The sequence below is a fragment of the Heptranchias perlo genome, chromosome 7 (genome assembly GCF_035084215.1).
Source record: "Heptranchias perlo isolate sHepPer1 chromosome 7, sHepPer1.hap1, whole genome shotgun sequence".
In the NCBI taxonomy this organism is placed as follows: domain Eukaryota; kingdom Metazoa; phylum Chordata; class Chondrichthyes; order Hexanchiformes; family Hexanchidae; genus Heptranchias; species Heptranchias perlo.
The window spans coordinates 51,428,269-51,452,353 of record NC_090331.1 but is presented as its reverse complement, the minus strand read 5'-3'; the positions used below and the strand labels follow the sequence as shown (position 1 = coordinate 51,452,353).

Below are 24,085 nucleotides of genomic sequence, written 5' to 3'. Positions count from 1 at the left end.
TATTGAAACACTAGAGTAAGTGCAGAAAATATTTATAAAGATGTTTCCAGAATTGTGAGGGTGGAATTATCAGGAAAGATTGAGCAGGCTGGAAAAGAGAAGAGTAAGAGGAGGTCTTTAAAATTATGAAGGGGTTTGATAGGGTAGATGTGGAGAAACACTTTCGGGGTGAGTCCAGAACAAAGGAGCATAAATATAAGATAGCCACTAACAGATCAAATAAAGAATTTAGGAAGAATTTCATTACACAGTGGTGAGAATGTGGAACTCACTGCCACGCGGAGTGAGCATTGACACATTTAAGGGGAGGCTTATTGCGTACATGAGGGAGAAGGAAATAGAAGGGTATGGGGTGTGATGAGGTAATTGGTGTGGGAGGAGGCTCATGTGAAGTATAAACACCACCATAGACCTGTTTCTGTGCTGTAAGTTCTATGCATGTTCTCATTGGCCTCCCCCACGCCCCCCTCCACCCGTCACAAACTCTAGTCAATCCAGAACACACAGCTCAACTCTTCTCCAAGCAAAGTTCTACGGCACTAGCACTCTTGTATTTTTCAAGCTTCCTGCCTCCCTTTCCCTGCACACCCACCTGTAGGTCGTTTGCCCTATTTTCATACCCCTCCATGGCCTTGCCTTGTTTTATCTGAGCAGTCTGCTACAGCTGCATGGCTCAGCTTGTACCCTCCACTCCTCTGATTTTAGTTTAATTTTGTGCAGAAAGCATTTGTCAGTGTCTTTCATATCCTCAATGAATTATGATACCACAATATTCTAAACCCCTTTTGTATTAAAACTACAGTTGTTTGAAGGAAAGTATTTATTGTACATATTAGGAAGATCTTTGTAAGAAATATATGTTGAAGGTCCATGTAAGTATTAAACCTGTTTAGAGACATCATTTATGACCTTGGCAACACTGCTGGTGATCCTCACTAACATTTGGTGATATAGTTTCATTAATTCTTGCAAGATACTCAGTGACTATTGTTAACATTTTTCTTCCAATTTACTGAGGTTCTATTTTCATATACAGGTACAGTCTGCACCGTTTATAGTGGGCGTGTTGATGTTAACACTATTTGCCTGCTATAAGCATTGGACGCTAAAAGCATCATTGCCCATACACTTTCCAGAGAATTTGGAGTGTATCGTTAAAAGTTACAAAGTAAATCCAAGTGTATTAATGGTAGCAGCATATGACATAATTAAATAAATTATACAAAATAGTGCTGACACTTAAGTTGATTTTAATGTATTTGTTTCAGCACTTTATCAAGTAATACTTGAAATTTCTGTGTCTCAAAGGCAGTGGCAGCAGTTCAGGAACTTTTAAATTCGCCAGCTCACAATTCGTAGGAACCAAGTGCCACTGCCGTTCACCTTGCAGCTCTGGCGGCTTCGATCTCTTTTATTGTGATTTGTGCGAAATGAGTAAATTTCAAATGACAAGAAAACCTGTCTTCACAGTTAATTTATTCCTTTCAGCCTATAACTTTAAACGGTAGGAACAGAAGAGTAATTAAGGTAATCACACTTTAACAAGGTGCAAAAAGCTTATTTAATTGCCAGTAGCCGGTGTGTTTAATACGTTGTAAGCGCCGCCTTTGTAATTGATTTCTGCGGTTATGGGAAATTGCCTGGTATAGACGGTTGCTCGTCATTAGCACGGGCGGTATAGGTGGTGGGGACTGAATTTAAATATTGGCAACTAGTGTGATTATTCCCTAAGCGTTCAATAATGCTGCTTTAACTTATTTTGACCATTGTCTTTTTATGTAGCGGTGGGAGCTACTGCAGTTTATCCTATTGATTTGGTGAAAACACGTATGCAGAACCAACGCTCTACAGGATCTTTCATTGGAGAACTGATGTACAAGAATAGTTTTGACTGTTTCCAGAAAGTTGTGCGGTACGAGGGCTTTTTTGGCCTTTATAGAGGTAAGTTTTTAGTAGAGTTATACAATCATTTGATTAATTAAGGGAGCATGGTGGTTGTACTATTTCTTTATTAGGCGATTAACCCAGCATCAAAGCTGAAGGTCAGGCTGGGGTGTGTGGCCCAACTAAGAGTTCTATACACAAATGCACGGAGTATAAGGAATAAATTAAATGAACTACAGGTTCAAATTCAAATTGGCGGGTATGACATGATGGCTATTACTGAGACATGGCTGCAGGATGGTCAGGATTGGGAACTAAATATACCAGGTTATAAGTTCTACAGGAGAGATAGGGAAAATGGAAGAGGGGGAGGAATAGCCTTAATGACTAGAGATGAAATCACTTCAATGTTAAAGGAGGATATAATGAGAGGTAAGCAGGCAACATAGACCTTATGGATTGAATTGAGAAATAGGAAAGGATCTAAGACTATAGTGGGAATTGTGTATAGGACCCCTGGCAGCAGCTCTGAAGTGCTAGATTGTATAAATGCAGAGATTAGACAAGCGTGCAAGAAAGGCATAGTGGTCTTAATGGGGGAGTTTAACCTTCATATAGATTGGGAAAAGCAGACTAGCAACTGTCAAAAAGGTAGTGAATTTCTACAGCAGTATGTCCTAGAGGCAACAAGGGGGCAAGCCATACTAGATTTAGTAATGAGTGATGAACCAGATTTAGTTAATGGCTTAACTGTGCGCGAACATCTATCCAATAGTGATCATAACATGATCGAGTTCAATGTAGTGTTTGAAAGGGAAAATAGTGAATCAACTGCTAAGATTCTAGACTTGGGTAAGGCCGACTTCAATGGGATGAGACAGAGGCTGTCCACAGTAAACTGGGCAAATCTGTTAATGGGTAAAACGACTGATGATCAGTGGGAAATGTTTAAAGAAACATTTAACGTGATACAGAATCGGTTTATACCCCTGAGGGATAAGAACTCTACTTGCCAAAAAAAACAGCCATGGACAACTGAAGAGGTAAGGGACAGTATAACACATAAGGAAAGGGCATACAAAAAGGCAAAAAATGGCACAGATCCTGGCGAATGGGGAAGATACAAAGATCAACAAAGGGTCACAAAACAGATAGTAAGAGCCACAAAAAGAGAGTATGAAAAGAAACTTGCAAGGGATATCAAAACCAATACGAAGAACTTTTACAGTTATATTAGGAAAAAGAGGGTGGTCAGGAGCAGTGTTGGCCCCTTAAAAACTGAAAGTGGGGATATTGTCATTGACGATGGGGAAATGGCGGACATGTTGAACAATTACTCTGCGTCAGTATTTACAGTAGAAAAAGAGGATAGCATGCTGGAAATCCCAAGAAAACTAATATTGAATCGGGGACAGGGGCTCAATAAAATGAACATAAGTAAAACAACAGTAATGAAGAAAATAATAACACTAAAGAGTGACATCCCCAGGACCAGATGGTTTCCACCCCAGGGATTTAAAGGAAGTAGGTGAGCACATTGCAGATGCCCTGACTATAATCTTTCAAAGTTCTCTAGATTCAGGAACTGTCCCTCTAGATTGGAAAATTGAACATGTCACTCCGCTTTTTAAGAAAGGAGAGAGAGGGAAACCGGGGAATTATAGACCAGTTAGCCTAACATCTGTTGTGGGGAAAATGCTGGAATCTATAATTAAGGATAGGGTGACTGAACACCTCAAATTTTCAGTTAATCAGAGAGAGCCAGTTTGGATTTGTGAATGGTATGTCGTGCCCAACAAACCTGATTGAATTTTGTTGAAGAGGTGACTAATGTAGTGGACAGGGGAATGTCAATGGATGTTATTTATATGGACTTCCAGAAGACATTTGATAAAGTGCCACATAAGAGACTGATAGCTAAGATAGAAGCCCATGAAATTGAGGGAAAAGTACGGACTTGGTTAGGAAGTTGGCTGAGCGAAAGGCGACAGAGTAGGGATAATGGGTAGGTACTCACGTTGGCAGGATGTGACTAGTGGAGTCCCGCAGGGATCTGTCTTGGGACCTCAATTATTCACAATATTTATTAACGACTTAGATGATGAAGGCATAAAAAGTCTCATATCTATGTGTGCTGATGCCACAAAGATTGGTGGCATTGTAAGCAGTGTAGATGAAAACATAAAATTACAAAGCAATATTGATGAGGTGAATGGGCAAAACTGTGGCAAATGGAATTCATTGTAGACAAATGTGAGGTCATCCACTTTGGATCAAAAAAGGATAGAACAGGGTACTTTCTAAATGGTAAAAAGTTAAAAACAGTGGATGTCCAAAGGGACTTAGGGGTTCAGGTACATAGATCATTGAAGTGCCATGAACAGGTGCAGAAAATAATCAGTAAGGCTAATGGAATGCTGGCCTTTATATCTAGAAGACTTAGAGTACAAGAGGGCAGAAGTTATGCTGCAGCTATACAAAACCCTGGCTGGACCGCACCTGGAGTACTGTGAGCAGTTCTGGGCACCGCATCTTTTGAAGGACATATTGGCCTTGGAGGGAGTGCAGCGAAGGTTTACTAGAATGATACCTGGACTTCAAGGATTAAGTTATGAGGAGAGATTACACAAATTGGGGTTGTATTCTCTGGAGTTTAGAAGGTTAAGGGGTGATCTGATCGAAGTTTATAAGATATTAAGGGGAACAGATAGGGTGGATAGAGAGAAACTATTTCCGCTGGTTGGGGATTCTAGGAGCAGGGGGCACAGTCTAAAAATTAGAGCCAGACCTTTCAGGAGTGAGATTAGAAAACATTTCTACACAAAGGGTGGTAGAAGTTTGGAACTCTCTTCCGCAAACGGCAATTGATACTAGCTCAATTGCTAAATTTAAATCTGAGATAGATAGCTTTTTGGCAACCAAAGGTATTAAGGGATATGGGCCAAAGGCAGTATGGAGTTAGATCACAGATCAGCCATGATATTATCAAATGGTGGAGCAGGCACGAGGGGCTGAATGGCCTACTCCTGTTCCAATGTTCCTATGTTCTTAGCCAGGAGGATGGGAAGATTACCCAATACCAAACTCCTACTAATGATGATCTTGGGCCAGGCACTTTGAGCTATGTGACTGTACTGCCAGTGACATTCTGCTCTGTGCACCATGGCAGCTCTTGCCTCTTATTCTGATGGCATAAATGAGATTGTGAGCTCCGTGGCATAAGGCATTCTGGGGACACCAAATCCTGTTCACGTTTTCCCTCACTACTTTTCTAACTGGAGTTTACAGATCTTGTGGTTTAAATGATCCTTTCTGCTGGAAAAAGTACATTTATGAAACTCAGGTGAGTGTATTCATGATCCATCTGTTAAATGCTGCAGTGTGGTCGTTGCTTTTGACCTGCTTCCAAACATTACAAATATTTAATGTTTGTTTTTAGAGAATCAGGCAAAGTCGTACTTTTCTTTCTGGCTATGAAAATAACTTTGTCTATACGGATGAGAAAAAGTAACAAAGGTTAAATGTCAGCAGTATCAAAACCTTTTTTTAATAAATAAAGGAAAATGTGGGTAACCATAATCTTGTAATCAGGATTATCCCAAATTTTAGATGCCCCACATATATCTTATCAAGTGCATGATCTATTCATTAGGAGAAAAACAAAACAAGGGAATGGAAAATTAGGAGGAATGTCCACCCTCGCTGCTAAGCAGAATTTTGTTTTTGTGAAACATACCTTTTTTTTGTTTTAAAAAATTAAAACCAGATTGCTATCTAACTTGAGGGTAGGAGAGACTGCCATCTGCTGATGGATTATTACAGAAAGTGTACCGATGACAGTGCTGCTGTTCTCTAAGCACGCTCCGTTTATTGATGAGAACTTTTGACTGGCAGCTCCAGGTATGCATGACTGCTTTGGCTGAGTACCAGCAAAAGTCACTCAGCAGTCTTTTCAGAAGCAGATCAGATTCACTGGCAGAACAGAACACAAAACATCATTCTAACCTTTGAAAACCAAACCGATTTGATGCATACATGGGGAAAAGCAGCAATTCATGAAGTCCAACCAGGAAGTTGAACTTGATTAACAGAATTATTTTGTGTGTATGTGTCCAGGTTAAGGTCAACTGCAGATTAGCTATTTATCTCGAGAAAATAAGTTAATTTAGTCAGTACTATTTTTGCATCTTGCTTAGGTCTTCCTTGTCCCTTTCTTAGCCTTTTAATAAGTAAGGTAGAAAAAATACAAAGTGCTTCACAGCACTGCTATCTGAGTTCTTTGGTTAAAAGGGTGCACTTCCCTAGTGTCCTTTCAGTAAACTTCAGCTGCCTAGATTCCATGCTCTGGAATTCCCTCCCTAGGACCCTCTGCTACTCCTCCTTTAAGGCCAGTCTTATAACCAATTTCTGACCAAGTTCTTGGTCACCGCTCCCAATCTCTCTTTTGGTTCAGTGTCCATTTTTTCTTTACACGTCTGTGAAGCACTTTGATACATTTTTCTACATTAGGGGTGCTATATAAATGCAAGTTGCGGTTTACCTTGGAACATTAAACAAGCTAGCACAGGGATGGGGACAGGTATCCTACCATATAATCACTATATCATTTCTCAACATTTTTTGTTTTGTATTTTTGTCTTTGTGCAGCGAAGTTATTTAACTTTTTTTATTCATTCATGGGATGTGGGCGTTGCTGTCAAGGCCAGCATTCATTATCCATCCCTAATTGCCCTTAAGGTGGTGGTGAGCAGCCTTCTTGAACCGCTGCAGTCCATGTGGTGAAGGTTCTCCCACAGTGCTGTTAGGTAGGGAGTTCCAGCGACGATGAAGGAACGGCAATATATTTCCAAGTCAGGCTGGTGTGTGACTTGGAGGGGAACGTGCAGGTGGTGGTGTTCCGATGTGCCTGCTGCCCTTGTCCTTCTAGGTGGTAGAGGTTGCGGGTTTGGGAGGTGCTGTCGAAGAAGCCTTGGCGCGTTGCTGCAATACATCCTGAAGATGGTATACACTGCAGCCACGGTGCGCCAGTGGTGAAGGGAGTGAATCTTTAGGGTGGTGGATGGGGTGCCAATCAAGTGGGCTGCTTTGTCCTGGATGGTGTCAAGCTTCTTGTTGTTGGAACTGCACTCATCCAGGCAAGTGGAGAGTATTCCATCACACTCCTGACTTGTGTCTTGTAGATGGTGGAAAGGCTTTGGGGAGACAGGAGGTGAGTCACTCGCCGAAGAATACCTAGCCTCTGACATGCTCTTGTAGCCACACTATTTATGTGGCTGGTCCAGTTAAGTTTCTGGTCAGTGGTGACCCCCAGGATGTTGATGGTGAGGGATTCGGTGATGGTAATGTCGTTGAATATCAAGGGGAGGTGGAGGAGGTGGTTAAAAACTGGAAGGAAAGTCTACATGGAGTATATTTTATTCAAATTACAATCCCCTTTTAGAGAAGAAAGTTATAAATTTACTTGGGCCTTGATAATAACTCCAAGGTGGGAAGAGAGCGGGGAGGAGGATTTGCGGATAGAAATCCCGGTTTCCCGGACGTTCTGACAATTTTGACATCAGGACGTCTTTTCAATTTTTCAAATCGGTTTCCTGCCCGCAGCTAGCCAGATTGAGAGCCTCCATTTAAAAAAAACGGAAGTTGGAGGTGGGTTAGGGTCGAGTTTCCAATTTTTTTAATCCATCAAGAGGCAACAAATTTAGCTACTTCATTCAATCCCAGGAACTGCACATGCCAGGATCTTTACCCTCTCTTTGAAGGGGATGCATTGGGCTGTATGGTCTTTAAAGTGGATAGCCTGTCAGATTGTGCACACAGCTGTCTATAACTGAGTGTTTCTGAAGATCAAGGCATATAGGAAGTGATTTTCATTTCTATATGTATATTAGGCAGGCGGTGGGCAGAACAAGGCCTGATCAAATTTGGTGATTGGCCCACATTTTAAATAAAATCGGTGCACTGCAAGCACTAAATGAACATTGACAGGCAGCTCGTCGATCGGCATGAGGGAGGGAACTGGAGGATCCTCCATGGAACCAAATTGGTGAGGGGCCTAGGGTGGTGGTTAGAGGAGCAGCATTCCTGGGCCAACAAAAGTTGTTTTTTTAAAAAAAAAAGCTCAACGTCATGTTCAAGTTGCCTCCAGTGTTATCTTTAAGGACTGCCAGTTTGACCACAGGGAGTTCCCTCTGTGTCCTAGCCAAAATCCCTCAATCAACACCACCAAAACAGATTAACTGGTCATTTATCATTTGCTGTTTTGTGGGACTTTGCTGTGTGAAAATTGGCTGCCATATTTGCCTACACTTCCAAAAAAAAAGTAATTAGTTGTGAAAAACTTTAGGGCATCATGACGACCTGCTATATAAATGCAAGTTCTTTGTTTGTTCTTTCATTCATTCTTTTTATTTAGGTTGATGAAATAACTTTCTCTGTTAGTATTAGGGCTGGATAACTGTCATGGTGATTTTCTGCTGGTTCAACGCATTTAACCGACGGAATTCTATCTAAAAAGATGCTAGATATTTAGTATCAAAAGCAAAATACTGCAGATGCTGGAAATCTGAAATAAGAACGGAAAATGCTGGAAAAGCTCAGCAAGTGAGGCAGCATCTGTGGAGAAAGAGAGTTCACGTTTCAGGTCGAAGACTTTTCGTTACGAATGGAAGATGTTAGAGTTAACAGTTTTTAAGCAAGTACAGAGCCTGGGAAAGTGGGGGGGGAGGGGTGGGAAGGAAAGAACAAAAGGGAAGGTCTGTGTTAAGGTGGAGGGCAAGATTGATTAAATGACAAAAGAGATAATTGTACAAGGCAAGGAGGGTGGTAATAGGACAAGTTAAGAAACAAAAGATCAGTCTAAAGTAACTGTAAATGGCAACAGCAGAACGGTCAACCAATATCTATTATAAGCCCACCGACTCCCACAGCTACCTTGATTATACTTCCTCCCACCCCGCTTCCTATAAGGACTGTATTCCCTTCTCCCAGTTTCTCTGTTTCCTCGCATTTGTTCTGACGATGCCACCTTCCACACCAGTGCTTCCGATATGTCTTCCTTTTTCCTCAACTGAGGATTCCCCTCCACTGTAGTTGACGGGGCCCTCGATTGTGCCTGTCCTATTTTCCGCACTTCTGCCCTCTCCCCTTCCTTCCCAGAACCATGATAGGGTCTCCCTTGTCCTCACCTTCCACCCCACCAGCCTCCACATTCAACGAATCATCCTCCGCCATTTCTGCCACCTCGAACGTGATCCCACCATCAAACACATCTTCCCCTCCCCTCCCCTTTCAGCATTCTGAAGGGACCGCTCCCTCCGTGACACCCTGGTCCACTCTTCTTTACCGCCAACACCCGTTCTCTTCCCCACAACAGCTTCTCGTGCGAGCGCAGGAGATGCAACACCTGCCCTTTCCCTTCCCATTGTCCAGGGCCCCAACCGCTCCTTCCAGGTGAAACAGCGGTTTACTTGTACTTCTTTCAATGTAGTATTCTATATTCGTTGCTCACAATGCGGTCTCCTCTACAGTGGGGAGACCGAACGCAGATTGGGTGATTGCTTTGCTGAACACCTCTGCTCAGTCCACAAGCATGACCTTGACCTGATGGTCGCTTGCCATTTTAATTCCCCGTCCCACTCCCACTCTGACCTCTCTGTCCTTGGCCTCTTACACTGTTCCAATGAAGCTCTAGGAACAGCACCTCAACTTTCATTTAGGTAGTTTACAACCTTCTGGCCTCAACATTGGTTTCAGTAACTTCAGACCATAACCAATTTGATTTTTTTATTTATTGGACTGCAGCTGCTGGTTATGGTTCTGCTGTTGCCATTTACAGCTACTTTAGACCCATCTTTTGTTTCTTTACTTGTCCCATTACTGCCCTCTTTGCCTCGCACCATCATTTCTTTTGTCATTTAATCACTCCTGCCCTCCACCCCATCAGAGACCTTCCCTTTTGTTCTTTCCTCCCCCCACTTCCCCCCCCCCCCACCACCCCTTCCCCAGCTCTGTACTTGCTTAAAAACTTTAACTCTTTAACATCTTCCAGTTCTGACGGAAGTTCTTTGACCTGAAACATTAACTCTGTTTCTTTCTCCACAGATGCTGCCTCACTTGCTGAGCTTTTCCAGCATTTTCTGTAGATATTTAACATTTCCCAGGTGGGCACTGTTCATGTGTGAGCCTCAACAATGAGTTGGCAGACTATTCAACTGCAACGGGGTACCTTAGCTGATCCCGATCCTGTCCTCAACCTGTGTCTACCCCCAGGAAACTTACTGGATAGCAACCAGAAAAAGGAACCGTACCCAATTTCCCCTTCATTGTGCAGAAGTGTCGAGGCCAATTGCAGTACCTTTACTGAAACTGCAGCTGAGATTAGTTAATTTAGCACAGATGAGAGATTAATCCTGGAATCTTCCTAGTCTGAATGGCTCAGCTACTCACTGCCTTAACGCTGGGGGAATCTGGCAACAAAGTGATAAAGGAATTTATTCTTTCAGTACTTTCCCATCCTCTTCTCTTTCTCCCCTCCCCATCCCTCCCCCACCCCCAACAATTAGATGCTGGCATATTAGTTTGTATGCAGAGGTTGAACTAATGAGGGAGAACAGCATACATTCAATGCTAAACCTGAAAGCAACTTAATTAATTGTAGATTGTTCACTTAGAAAAATGTCGGACTGGAACTGGTGTCAGACCCGCAAGGATAAAGGAATGAGTTTTTACCATCAGCCAGGCAAACTACCGTTAGTTGGATTAATTCAAATGTGCCTTTGAAACAGACTTTCCATAATAGAATCCCATTATTTATATAGAATCATAGAAGTTTACAACATGGAAACAGGCCTTTCGGCCCAACATGTCCATGTCGCCCAGTTTATACCACTAAGCTAGTCCCAATTGCCTGCACTTGGCCCATATCCCTCTATACCCATCTTACCCATGTAACTGTCCAAATGCTTTTTAAAAGACAAAATTGTACCCGCCTCTACTACTGCCTCTGGCAGCTCGTTCCAGACACTCACCACCTTTTGAGTGAAAAAATTGCCCCTCTGGACCCTTTTGTATCTCTCCCCTCTCACCTTAAATCTATGCCCCCTCGTTATAGACTCCCCTACCTTTGGGAAAAGATTTTGACTATCGACCTTATCTATGCCCCTCATTATTTTATAGACTTCTATAAGATCACCCCTAAACCTCCTACTCTCCAGGGAAAAAAGTCTCAGTCTATCCAACCTCTCCCTATAAGTCAAACCATCAAGTCCCGGTAGCATCCTAGTAAATCTTTTCTGCACTCTTTCTAGTTTAATAATATCCTTTCTATAATAGGGTGACCAGAACTGTACACAGTATTCCAAGTGTGGCCTTACTAATGTCTTGTACAACTTCAACAAGACATCCCAACTCCTGTATTCAATGTTCTGACCAATGAAACCAAGCATGCTGAATGCCTTCTTCACCACCCTATCTACCTGTGACTCCACTTTCAAGGAGCTATGAACCTGTACTCCTAGATCTCTTTGTTCTATAACTCTCCCCAACGCCCTACCATTAACGGAGTAGGTCCTGGCCCGATTCGATCTACCAAAATGCATCACCTCACATTTATCTAAATTAAACTCCATCTGCCATTCATCGGCCCACTGGCCCAATTTATCAAGATCCCGTTGCAATCCTAGATAACCTTCTTCACTGTCCACAATGCCACCAATCTTGGTGTCATCTGCAAACTTACTAACCGTGCCTCCTAAATTCTCATCCAAATCATTAATATAAATAACAAATAACAGCGGACCCAGCACCGATCCCTGAGGCACACCGCTGGTCACAGGCCTCCAGTTTGAAAAACAACCCTCTACAACCACCCTCTGTCTTCTGTCGTCAATCCAATTTTGTATCCAATTGGCTACCTCACCTTGGCTCCCGTGAGATTTAACCTTATGTAACAACCTACCATGCGGTACCTTGTCAAAGGCTTTGCTGAAGTCCATGTAGACCACGTCTACTGCACAGCCCTCATCTATCTTCTTGGTTACCCCTTCAAAAAACTCAATCAAATTCGTGAGACATGATTTTCCTCTCTCAAAACCATGCTGACTGTTCCTAATCAGTCCCTGCCTCTCCAAATGCCTGTAGATCCTGTCTCTCAGAATACCCTCTAATAACTTACCCACTACAGATGTCAGGCTCACTGGTCTGTAGTTCCCAGGCTTTTCCCTGCCGCCCTTAAACAAAGGCACAACATTTGCTACCCTCCAATCTTCAGGCACCTCACCTGTAGCGGTGGATGATTCAAATATCTCTGCTAGGGGACCTGCAATTTCCTCCCTAACCTCCCATAACGTCCTGGGATACATTTCATCAGGTCCCGGAGATTTATCTACCTTGATGCACGTTAAGACTTCCAGCACCTCCCTCTCTGTAATATGTACACTCCTCAAGACATCACTATTTATTTCCCCAAGTTCCCTAACATCCATGCCTTTCTCAACCGTAAATACCGATGTGAAATATTCATTTAGGATCTCACCCATCTCTTGTGGTTCCGCACACAGATGACCTTGTTGATCCTTAAGAGGCCCTACTCTCTCCCTAGTTACTCTTTTGCCCTTTATGTATTTGTTGAAGCTCTTTGGATTCTCCTTTGCCTTATCTGCCAAAGCAATCTCATGTCCCCTTTTTGCCCTCCTGATTTCTCTCTTAACTCTACTCCGGCAATCTCTATACTCTTCAAGGGATCCACTTGATCCCAGCTGCCTATGCATGTCATATGCCTCCTTCTTCTTTTTGACTAGGGCCTCAATCTCCCGAGTCATCCAAGGTTCCCTAATTCTACCAGCCTTTCCCTTCACTTTATAAGGAATGTGCTTACCCTGAACCCTGTTTAACACACTTTTGAAAGCCTCCCATTTACCAGATATCCCTTTGCCTGCCAACAGACTCTTGCAATCAACTTCTGAAAGTTCCTGTCTAATACCATCAAAATTGGCCTTTCCCCAATTTAGAATTTTAACTTTTGGGCCAGACCTATCATTCTCCATAGCTATCTTAAAACTAATGGAATTATGATCACTGGTCCCAAAGTGATCCCTCACTAACACTTCTGTCACCTGCCCTTCCTTATTTCCCAAGAGGAGGTCAAGTTTTGCCCCCTCTCTAGTCGGGCCACCCACATACTGAATGAGAAATTCCTCCTGAATACACTCAACAAATTTCTCTCCATACAAGCCCCTAATGCTATGGCTGTCCCAGTCAATGTTGGGAAAGTTAAAGTCCCCTACTATTACCACCCTATTTTTCTTGCAGCTGTCTGTAATCTCCTTACATATTTGCTCCTCAATTTCCCGTTGACTATTTGGGGGTCTGTAGTACAATCCTATCAAAGTGATCTCTCCCTTCTTATTTTTCAGTTCTACCCATATGGACTCAGTGGGCGAACCCTCGGATATATCCCCTCTCACTACTGCCGTGATGTTCTCCCTAATCAAGAACGCAACTCCCCCTCCTCTCTTACCTCCTGCTCTATCTTTCCTATAGCACCTGTACCCTGGAACATTGAGCTGCCAGTCCTGCCCCTCCCTTAGCCATGTTTCAGTAATAGCTATAACATCCCAGTCCCATGTACCCATCCATGCCCTGAGTTCATCTGCCTTGCCCATCAGACTTCTTGCATTGAAATAAATGCAGTTTAATCTAGACTTCCCTTGGTCTTTGCCCTGCTTTCTCAGACCATCTGTCCGGTCATGTTTTGTACACTCTCCCTTACTGCCTTTTGTTTCTGTCACCACTTTACTTCCCACTGACTTCCTGCATCGGTTCCCATCCCCCTGCCACATTAGTTTAAACCCTCCCCAACAGCACTAGCAAACACTCCCCCTAGGACATTGGTTCCAGTCCTGCCCAGATGCAGACCGTCCAATTTGTACTGGTCCCACCTCCCCCAGAACCGGTTCCAATGGCCCAGGAATTTGAATCCCTCCTTCTTGCACCATCTCTCAAGCCACGTATTCATCCTAGCTATCCTGTCATTCCTACTCTGACTAGCCCGTGGCACTGGTAGCAATCCTGAGATTACTACCTTTGAGGTCCTACTTTTTAGTTTAACTCCTAACTCCCTAAATTCAGCTTGTAGGACCTCATCCCGTTTTTTACCTATATCGTTGGTACCTATATGCACCACGACAACTGGCTGTTCACCCTCCCCCTCCAGAATGTCCTGCAGCCGCTCCGAGACATCCCTGACCCTTGCACCAGGGAGGCAACATACCATCCTGGAGTCTCGGTTGCGTCCGCAGAAACGCCTGTCTATTCCCCTTACAATCGAGTCCCCTATCACTATAGCTCTGCCACTCTTTTTCCTGCCTTCCTGTGCAGCAGAGCCAGCCACGGTGCCATGAACCTGGCCGCTGTCACCTTCCCCTGGTGAGCCATCTCCCCCAACAGTATCCAAAACGGTATACCTGTTTTGGAGAGAGATGACCGCAGGGGACCCCTGCACTGCCTTCCTACTCTTCCTCTGTCTGTTGGTCACCCATTCACTATCTCCCTCAGTAATTTTTATCTGTGGTGTGACCAACTCACTGAACGTGCTATCCACGACTTCCTCAGCATCGCGGATGCCCCAAAGTGAGTCCACCCGCAGCTCCAGAGCTGATAAGCGGTCAAACAGTAGCTGCAGCTGGACACACTTCCTGCAGGTGAAGGAACCAGGGACACAGGAAGGATCCCTGAATTCCCACATCCCAGAAGAGGAACATGACACTGGTCTGGGATCTCCTGCCATGACTTAACCCTTAAGTTAGCTTAACAACAACTACAATGTCAAGAAAAAAAAGGAAAGAAAAACTACTTACCAGTCACCAGCCAATCACTTACCTGTTGGCTGTGACTTCGTGCCTCCAGCAGCTGCAGTAGCTCGATCCTCCTCCTAGTCAACTTGTTTGCCCTCCTCACAGTGCCTCTTTTTTTTGGTTATAAACCTATCTTGTAGCAAGAAATGGTCTGCAAGAATTTTTGACTTATTGTATCGCGTGTGTAATTACAGAAGTAGAGTTTATAATGATGCAGCTGCATTATTGTCCTAGATTTAGACCTCAGTGAATACCGAAATGTGAGTTTATCGAATTCTATTATCAGACAATACAATTGCTATTTTTTCACAAAACTTATAACTCTGTTGTAACAGTTCCATGTAGATAATGTTCCAGTGGCAAATTTTATATTCATACTCCACCATTGCTAATGATTTGATCATGTACTTCTATGCACTTAGGTCTTTTACCACAATTGTTGGGCGTTGCTCCAGAAAAGGCCATTAAACTTACTGTAAGTGTTCATTATATTCTTTATTCTTTGTTTCCATTTAGTTTGCTTATTTACTGTTTGCATCTAAATGTAATAACTAAGAAGTCTTCAATTTTATTTTTAGACTCTTAAAGGCATGAAATTTGCTGCCCGTTTAATGGAGTTATTGTATGTTGTGTTGGATATATATGGATATATCCTTCACTTAGAAATAAACGATTCAGTATTAATACTGCTTACATTTGACTCTTAAAAAGCAAAACTGCGGTCAATTAAGGTTGATCTTGTGGTTGTTGTTTCGGGACCTGTGAGGTCTGATGATTCTTGCAAATACATTAATTACTCTTAAGTTCCAAAAATTACTACTCAAATATTGTTCCACATAAGATAGCCAGTGAATAAGATAACTAATTATGTCCAAGGCGCAATACACTCCAAACTGAACATAAAAACAGAAAATGCTGGAAACAGCAAGTTATGGAGCATCTGTGGAGAAAGAAACAGAGTTAATGTTTCAGGTTGCTGACCTTTTGTCAGAACTGGAAGAAGTTAAAGATTTAACAGTTTTTAAGCAAGTACAGAGCCAGGGAAAAGGGGGGGGGGTGGAGGGAGGGGAGGAAAGAACAAAGGGGAAGATCTGTGATTGGGTGGAGGGTAGGAGCGATTAAATGATGATGTTGCAAGGCAAGGAGGGTGGTAATGGGACACGTAAAGAAACAAAAGATGGGTCTAGAGAAGCTGCAAGTGGCAACAACTGAACCATTACCAGCACTTGCTGTCCGAAAAAATGGGAGTAGTGGTTATGATCTGAAGTTGTTGAAATCAGTGAGCCCAGAAGGTTGTGAAGTGCCTAATCAAAAGATGAGGTGTTGTTCCTTGAGCTTCTGTTGAGCTTTATTGGAACATTGTTGGAGGCTGAGGACAGAGAGGTCACAGTGAGAGTGGGACGGAGAATTAAAATGGCAAGCGACTGGAAGGTCAGGGTCATGCTTGTGGACTGAAAGGAGTAGTTCAGCCAACCAATCACCCAATCTTTGTTTAGTCTCCCCATTGTAGAGGACATCGCATCGTGAGCAGCGAATACAGTATACTAAATTGAAAGAAGTACAAGGAAATCGCTTTTCAACCTGGAAGGAGTGTTTGGGACCCTGGACAGTGGGAAGGGAACAGGTGTTGCATCTCCTGCACTTTCATGGGAAGGGGTGTGGGTGTTTTGGGTGATGGAAGAGTGGACTTGAGTGTCGCGGAGGGAATGGCCCCTTCGGAATGCTGAAAAAGGGGAGGCGAAGATGTGTTTGGTGGCAGCATTGCGTTGGAAGTGGCAGAAATGACGGAGGATGATCCGTTGAATGTGGAGGCTGGTGGGGTGGAAGATGAGGACAAGGGGGAACCTTCTCGTGGTTGTGGGAGGGAAGGGGTGAGACAGAAGTGCGGGAAATGGGACAGACGAGGTTGAGGGCCTTGTCAACTACAGTGGAGGGGAATCCTCGGTTGAGAAAAAAGGAAGACATATCGGAAGCACTGGTGTGGAAGGTGGCATCATCAGAACAGATGCGACAGAGACGGAGAAACTTGGAGAAGGGAACAGGGCCCTTACGGGAAGCGGGGTGGGAAATCAAGGTAGCTGTGGGAGTTAGTGGGCTTATAGTAGGTATTGATTGACAGCCTATCCCCAGGAATGGAGATAGGGAAGCCAAGGAAGGGAAGAGTTGGCGATGCACACTGTGAAGGCGAAGGAAGGGTGGAAATTGGAAGCAAAGTTGATGAAATTTTCCAGTTTGGGGCGAGAACAGGACACGGCACCGATATAGTCATCAATTCACTGGAAAAAGAGGTGAGGGAGAGGACCTGAGTAGGACTGGAATAAAGAATGTTCCACGTATCCCACAAAAAGGCAGGCATAGCTGGGATCCATACGGGTTCCCATAGCGACACCTTTTATTTGGAGGAAATAAGTGGAGTCAGTGGAAAAGTTATTCAATGTAAGAACAAGTTGAGCCAGGCGGAGGAGGGTGGTGGTGGATGGGGACTGGTTAGGCCTCCGTTCAAGGAAGAAGCGGAGGGCCCACAGGCCGTCCTGGTGAGGGATGGAGTTGTAGAGGGACTGGACGTCCATGGTGAAAAGGAGACCGTTAAGGCCGGGAAACTGGAAATTGTTGAAGTGGCAGAGGGCATCGAAAGAGTTGTGGATGTAGGTTGGAAGAGACTGGACAACGGGTAGGAAGAAATAAATTCTGTGGGCAAGAACAGGCTGAAGCGATAGGTCTACTGGAACAGTCCTATTTGTGGATCTTGGGAATGAGGTAGAAGTGGGCTGTGCGGGGTTGGGGGACTATGAGGTTGGAGGCCGTAGGTGAGAGATCTCCAGAGGAGATGAGGTCAGTGACGGTCTGGGAAACTATGGCTTGATGTTCAGCGGTGGGGTCATGATCCGGGGGAGGCAGGAGGAAGTGTCGGAGAATTGGCGTTTAGCCTCAGCAAGGTAGAGGCCTGTTCGCCGATCGTCTCAGTGATAATATCATGGTTGGATCTGAGAGAATGGATTGCTGCAAGTTCAGAGGCAGGTAGGTTAGGGTGAGTGAGGGGAGTAGAGAAATTGAGACGGTTCATGTCACAGCAGCAGTTCGCAATGAAAAGATCAAGAGAGGGTAAGAGGCCAGAGGGAGGGGTCCAGGTGGAGTGAGAATTCTGAGGACAGGGGAAACTGTCCGCTGAGCAGGGAGTAGATTCCTGGCCAAAGAATTGGGCGCAGAGGCAAAGGCGACAGAAGAAGACATCAGCATCGTGTCGAGCTCGAAATTCATTGAGGTGGGGGTGTAAGGGGATGAAGCTGAGGCTTTTGCTGAGGACCAGTTGTTTGGGGGCAGAGAGAGGAAGGTCAGAGGGGATAGTGAGAACATGACAAAGACTGAGATTGGAGGGAGGAATTGGGCCAGAGGGAAATGAAGGGGAAGAAGGATCAGGAGGGACATTGGTATTTAAGAGTTGTTGAAGCTTGCGGTCCTTCCTACCTGAAAGGAGGAAAAAAGTTTTTTGTTAAAGCGTCGGACGAGGCGAAGGATGAAATGGAACTGCGGACAGAGTGTTGGTGCTGCTGAAGAGAGCTTCAGTTCTTTCTCCCATTGCACATACCCATTTTATTCACACTGTTCCTGCAAGCAGGTGACCTAAGACTTTATTTTTTGTATCATTTCTTAACCTGTAGGGCAAGTTTGTTTTATTATATTTGAGTATTGAGTCCATTTTTTTTAAATGGTAATTTTGTATCCTGGGTTTCAGATTTCCCTCGACTACAAAAAAGACTTTCCTGCGAACATGAATCACAATATTGTAATGCTTGAATTAGTGTGAAGATTCTAGGAATGTTGTAAGAGGCTCACTCCTCAAATATCTTATCCGAGGCATTAATTTGATTGGCAGGTTTCTGACAGGATGCCCCTTACGTTGCCATTTGCATGACTTTTTGTCCTGTTCTCATATCTATTCCGAACTTTTTCCCTCTTTCCCCTCTTTCCCGCCCCCCCCCCTTTCGGATTCTTAACATCCTGCCCTACTTGCAGCCTAACTACAGCTGCAGCAATTGCACAGTTGTCGATATGACTGTTGGCTCAGCAGACCACTATTTGGAACTGATGAGGTAACAGAGGGCTGATGAGGGCAATGTGTATATGGACTTTCGAAAGGCTTTTGATAAAGTGCCACATAATAGGCCTGACAGCAAAATTGAAGCTCATGGAATAAAAGGGGCAGTGGCAGCATGGATACGAAATTGGCTAAGTGACAGGAAACAGAGTAGTGGTGAACGGTTGTTTTTCGGACTGGAGGAAGGTATATAGTGGTGTTCCCCAGGGGTCGGTACTAGGACCATTGCTTTTTTTGATATAAATGACTTGGACTTGGGTGTACAGTGCACAATTTCAAAATATGGAGATGACACAAAACTTGGAAGTGTAGCAAACAGTGAGGAGGATAGTAATAGACGTCAAGAGGACATAGACAGGCTGATGGAATGGGCAGACGCATGGCAGATGAAATTTAACACAGAGAAGTGCGAAGTGATACATTTTGGTAGGAAGAATGAGGAGAGGCAATATAAACTAAATGGTACAATTTTAAAGTGGGTGCAGGAACAGAGAGACCTGGGAGTATATGTGCACAAATCTTTGACGGTGGCAGGACACGTTGAGAAAGCGGTAAAAAAAGAATACGGGATCCTGAACTTTATTAATAAATGCATAGAGTACAAAAGCAAGGAAGTTGTGTTGAACCTTTTATAAAACACTGGTTCGGCTGCAACTGGGGTATTGTGTCCAATTCTGGGCACTGCACTTTCGGAAGGATGTGGGGGCCTTGAGAGGGTGCAGAAAAGATTTACTAGAATGGTTCCAGGGATGAGGGACTTTAATTACGTGGATAAACTGGAGTAGCTGGGGTTGTTTTCCTTAGAGCAGAGAAAGTTGAGAGGAGATTTGATAGAAGTGTTCAAAATCGTGAAAGGTTTAGATAAAGTAAATGAAGAGAAACTGTTCCCATTGGCGGAAGGGTTGAGAACCAGAGGACACAGATTTAAGGTGATTGGCAAAAGAAGAAAAGGCAACATGAGGAAAAACGTTTTTTACGCAGCGAGTAGTTATGATCTTGAATGTGCTGCCTGAAAGGGTGGTGGAAGCAGATTCAATTGTGGCTTTCAAAAAGGAATTGGATAAATACTTGAAGGGAAAAAATTTGCAGGGCTATGGGGAAAGTGCGGGGGAATGGAACTAACTGGATTGCTCTTTCAAAGAGCTGGTACGTACTCGAAGAGCCGAATGGTGGCCTCCTGTGCTGTAACCATTCTATGATTCTATTCTGCAGTTAAAGCCCAGCAATCGCTAGATATTGCCAATGTACCATCTGGTACAAATAGACCAGGCTTCTACCTTGTCACAGTGATTGTGGGCTATAGAAACAAAAGTTCAGGTTATTACATTGACCATCTTCTCTGACACTGGGGACCTTGTAGCCCTGATTGGCTGGGAGGCTCACATGGAGGATGTGAGCCTCCCAGCCTAGGCTTTTGAATTTTCAGTTTAAATGTCACACAAATCTGTTTGAGCTTCGAGCAATATGGGTTATCCTTGGTGAGCTTTTAGGTTGTGAACCACAGCCCGAATCCATGGGCCACTTTTCGGATTATGATAAAGTCTGCACTCAAAGCATTAACCTATCCCTTCTCTTTCAAATGCTGACTGCTTTGTGGTACATTTCTAGAATTATTTTTATCGTAGCTTTTCAATTTTTCTTATCACTATTCATTTTAGCAACAAGCCTGGAGTACTCATTTACATTTCCTTTACCTGGATGTGTGTTAGCTATTTAGCAGATTGCTCATTTAGCTGGATTGATACAACAAAACCAATTTGTTAAATGAATACTTCATTTAGAAGTGACCTTTTCAAAACTTGGGTTTACTCAGAGACAGATATGTTTACATCTAAGAATAATTAACTTTTATAGTATTGCTTGTCTAGGAAGAACAGATTAACAAGGATGTTGAGCATCCTTGTTAATCTGTTCTTATTAGCCATTCTTTTAGGATCGATAATTCCTATATACATCTCTTCCATTTCCTCAGATTCCCAGAGTGTTGCAAAATGTGAAACCTATTCCTGATTCTAAAACTGTTACTGGCCTTGAAAAATCCTAGTTCTTCAAGTCTTGGTGTTAAGTCTGAACCAATCGTATTTCCTTACCAGATTGTCTCAACTGTAAGGTCAGAATCATCGGCCTGACTCAGAAGGAGTCTCATTGCCGTACTATTGATACGGAACGGCTGTTAGCCAAACAAACGTTATCCTCTGGGTGGAAATGTTACTGCCTTCCACGAAACACCGCCAGCAAGGCTTATAATGTTGACTGGAAGATATTTGTCCTTTCCAGAGAACTGGATTCATTATGGTATAAGATTCCAACTATCCTGGGGCATCGCAGCCATTTTCTGAATTTGAATTCAAAGCCAAGTTTTGTCAGTGCACATTACAACCGTACAATCTTTCATCTTTCTTTGCAAAAAGGTTCTGTTTAATACTCCACCACCAATATCGCATTTCAAAAAAAAATGTAGACATCCTATCCTTCCAACTACATCATGAAATTTAACTCTGGTAAACGCGTGTATTTTTTCAAGCAGCTGCGCTCTTGGGGTTGTTAATTTCTGCTAAATGAGTGGTCACCAGATGCCAGCAACTGGCTTTTAATTATCAATTTCTCATACAGCATGATGACTAGGCCATCTTTAAACTTCACCCTAAATTCATTCTGAATGTAGTTTTAGAATTGAAACAGAACATTATTATTCCATCATCCTGTTCATTCTCTCAAATCAGAACTGAAACAGAGATTCCATCATGTCAATGCTAAGAGTTCAGGAAAAAAAGTCCATGCATAACTCTAGGCAACTATTTAGCCTGGATTTTCCTCACCTATATCACCTGATGTGTTATTGCAGTGGCCGAATGTGCAAAATTGGCTGAAGTCCCTGCTGGAAATGTGCTTAGGTTGTGTCCTGAGGTATTTTCAGGACCAGCGGTGATAGAAACACCTACCTCTATCAGGTGGGAACTCGTTCTACTATTTGGGGGCATGTTGCCCCTGCAAACCATTTCCTGCAGTTCTGGCCTGAAGAATGCCATTTGAAATGGGCATCCAGGATTGCGAGGCAGTAAGTTTGCCGAAGGTCATGGAGAGGGTACAGAAATAAAATTGTAAGTGTATTTTAGCCATTTATCAACCCTTTTTTGGGTGGGTTTTCCTCCCTTTGGCACTTAGATTCTCTTGAGCTTTTGTGCTAATTGGTGTATTTTATTTTTTTTCCCCCAGCACCACTGTTGGCACCAATGGGAAACCCCCTATCATGATGTGTCTGGAAGAAAACAAGGACCTATAAGAGGGTCAGGCAGGTTAAGCTTCATGAGAAATACTCTGTGCCCAGCTGCTGGGACGTGCTTCTGCAGACAGTGGAGAAAATACCACACTTGGCAGACCATTAGTGTTGGTGGCACACCTATCCGAGGAACTGCCTTTTCAGGGTTTGGGTCAGCAGAAAGGTAGATACAATGTGTGGTGTCTGCTGATACTTGCAGCACGTATGCTGCAGTGCTGACCTTTAGATGGTACTGTGGCATAGCCCAGAGGGCAAACCATCTTATGCAGCAGCACCACTATTTTAAGACGGCCATCAAAAGGGGTCAGGTACTCCACCACTTTTTTAAATTCATTCATGGGATGTGGGCGTCGCTGGCAAGGCCAGCATTTATTGCCCATCCCTTATTGCCGTTGAGAAGGAGGTGGTGAGCCACCTTCTTGAACAGTGCTGTTAGGTAGGGAGTTCCAGGATTTTGATCCAGCAACGAAGATGGAACAGTGATATAGTTCCAAGTCAGGATGGTGTGTGACTTGGAGGGGAATGTGCAGGTGGTGTTGTTCCCATGTGCCTGCTGCCCTTGTCCTTCTAGGTGGTAGAGGTCCCGAGTTTGGGAGGTGCTGTCAAAGAAGCCTTGGCAAGTTGCTGCAGTGCATCTTGTAGATAGTAAACACGGCACCACAATGCGCCGGTGGTAGAGGGAGTGAATGTTTAAGGTGGTGGATGGGGTGCCAATCAAGCGGGCTGCTTTGTCCTGGATGGTGTCGAGCTTCTTGAGTGTTGTTAGAACTGCAGCCATCCAGGCAAGTGGAGAGTTTTCCATCACACTCCTGACTTGTGCCTTGTAGATGGTGGAAAGGCTTTATGGAATCAAGAGGTGAGTCACTCACTGCAGAATAACCAGCCTCTGACCTGCTCTTGTAGCCACAGTATTTATATGGCTGGTCCAGTTTAGTTTCTGGTTAATGGTGACCCCCCCCCAAGATGTTGATGGTGGGGCTTTCGGCGATGGTAATGCCATTGAATGTCATGGGGAGGTGGTTAGACTCTCTCTTGTTGAAGATGGTCATTGCCTAGCACTTGTCTGGCGCAAATGTTGCTTGCCACTGATCAGCCCAAACCTGGGTGTTATCCAGGTCTTGCTGTATGCGGGCACGGACTGCTTCATTATCTGAGGGGTTGCGAATGGAACCGAACACTGTGCAATCATCAGCGAACATCCCCTTATGATGGAGGGAAGGTCACTGATGATGCCCTGAGCCCAGCAACGAAGATGGAACAGTGATATAGTTCCAAGTCAGGATGGTGTGTGACTTGGAGGGGAATGTGCAGGTGGTGGTGTTCCCATGTGCCTGCTGCCCTTGTCCTTCTAGGTGGTAGAGGTCCCGAGTTTGGGAGGTGCTGTCGAAGAAGCCGTGGCAAGTTGCTGCAGTGCATCTTGTAGATAGTAAACACGGCACCACGGTACGCCGGTGGTAGAGGGAGTGAATGTTTAAGGTGGTGGATGGGGTGCCAATCAAGTAGATAATTGCTTAAGATACCTTCTGAGGTTCTTCAAAGGCTTTCAGAATTTTTGTCCCCCTATTGGCCTGATCCCTTTAAATTTTGCTTGTTCATAATTTTCCTCTCCTACCATCTGTCCAGATCTGCAGCTGAGGTTATGCCAATGAACTAACCTCGGAAAATTTGATGTAAACAGCACATTTCCACTTAAATCTGTCTAAAGCCCATCAACGTCCTTTCTGGTGATAACAGCCAAAAAAGGAAAATCCAGGCTTTTGTCTTCTATGGAACTTGCATTCTTTGACCCATCATTTCAGAATGAAGGAATACTAATCTCTTTTATAAATTGAATTTGGTATGCCTAAAATGATGACTTGTTGAGTATATTCCACACAATTATCACATTGTATGTATGTGTATAATATATTTCCAGATAAAGTGAAACCTGATTTCAATAGATTGAATCTGAATGGCAAGGTTGCTTTTTAAAGC

At 43.7% G+C, this 24,085-nt stretch overlaps 1 protein-coding gene across 2 annotated transcripts in view; it reads left to right on the top strand.

The window, feature by feature from the left end:
- LOC137323706 (electrogenic aspartate/glutamate antiporter SLC25A12, mitochondrial-like) overlaps nucleotides 1–24,085 on the top strand; it is a 122,419-nt gene that overhangs the window by 60,362 nt on the left and 37,972 nt on the right. For both annotated transcript variants that reach the window (XM_067987523.1, XM_067987525.1), the window contains 2 exons: nucleotides 1,783–1,941; nucleotides 15,158–15,210. In XM_067987523.1, coding sequence (XP_067843624.1) covers nucleotides 1,783–1,941; nucleotides 15,158–15,210 — 212 coding nt within the window. The remainder of the gene's footprint in view (nucleotides 1–1,782; nucleotides 1,942–15,157; nucleotides 15,211–24,085) is intronic.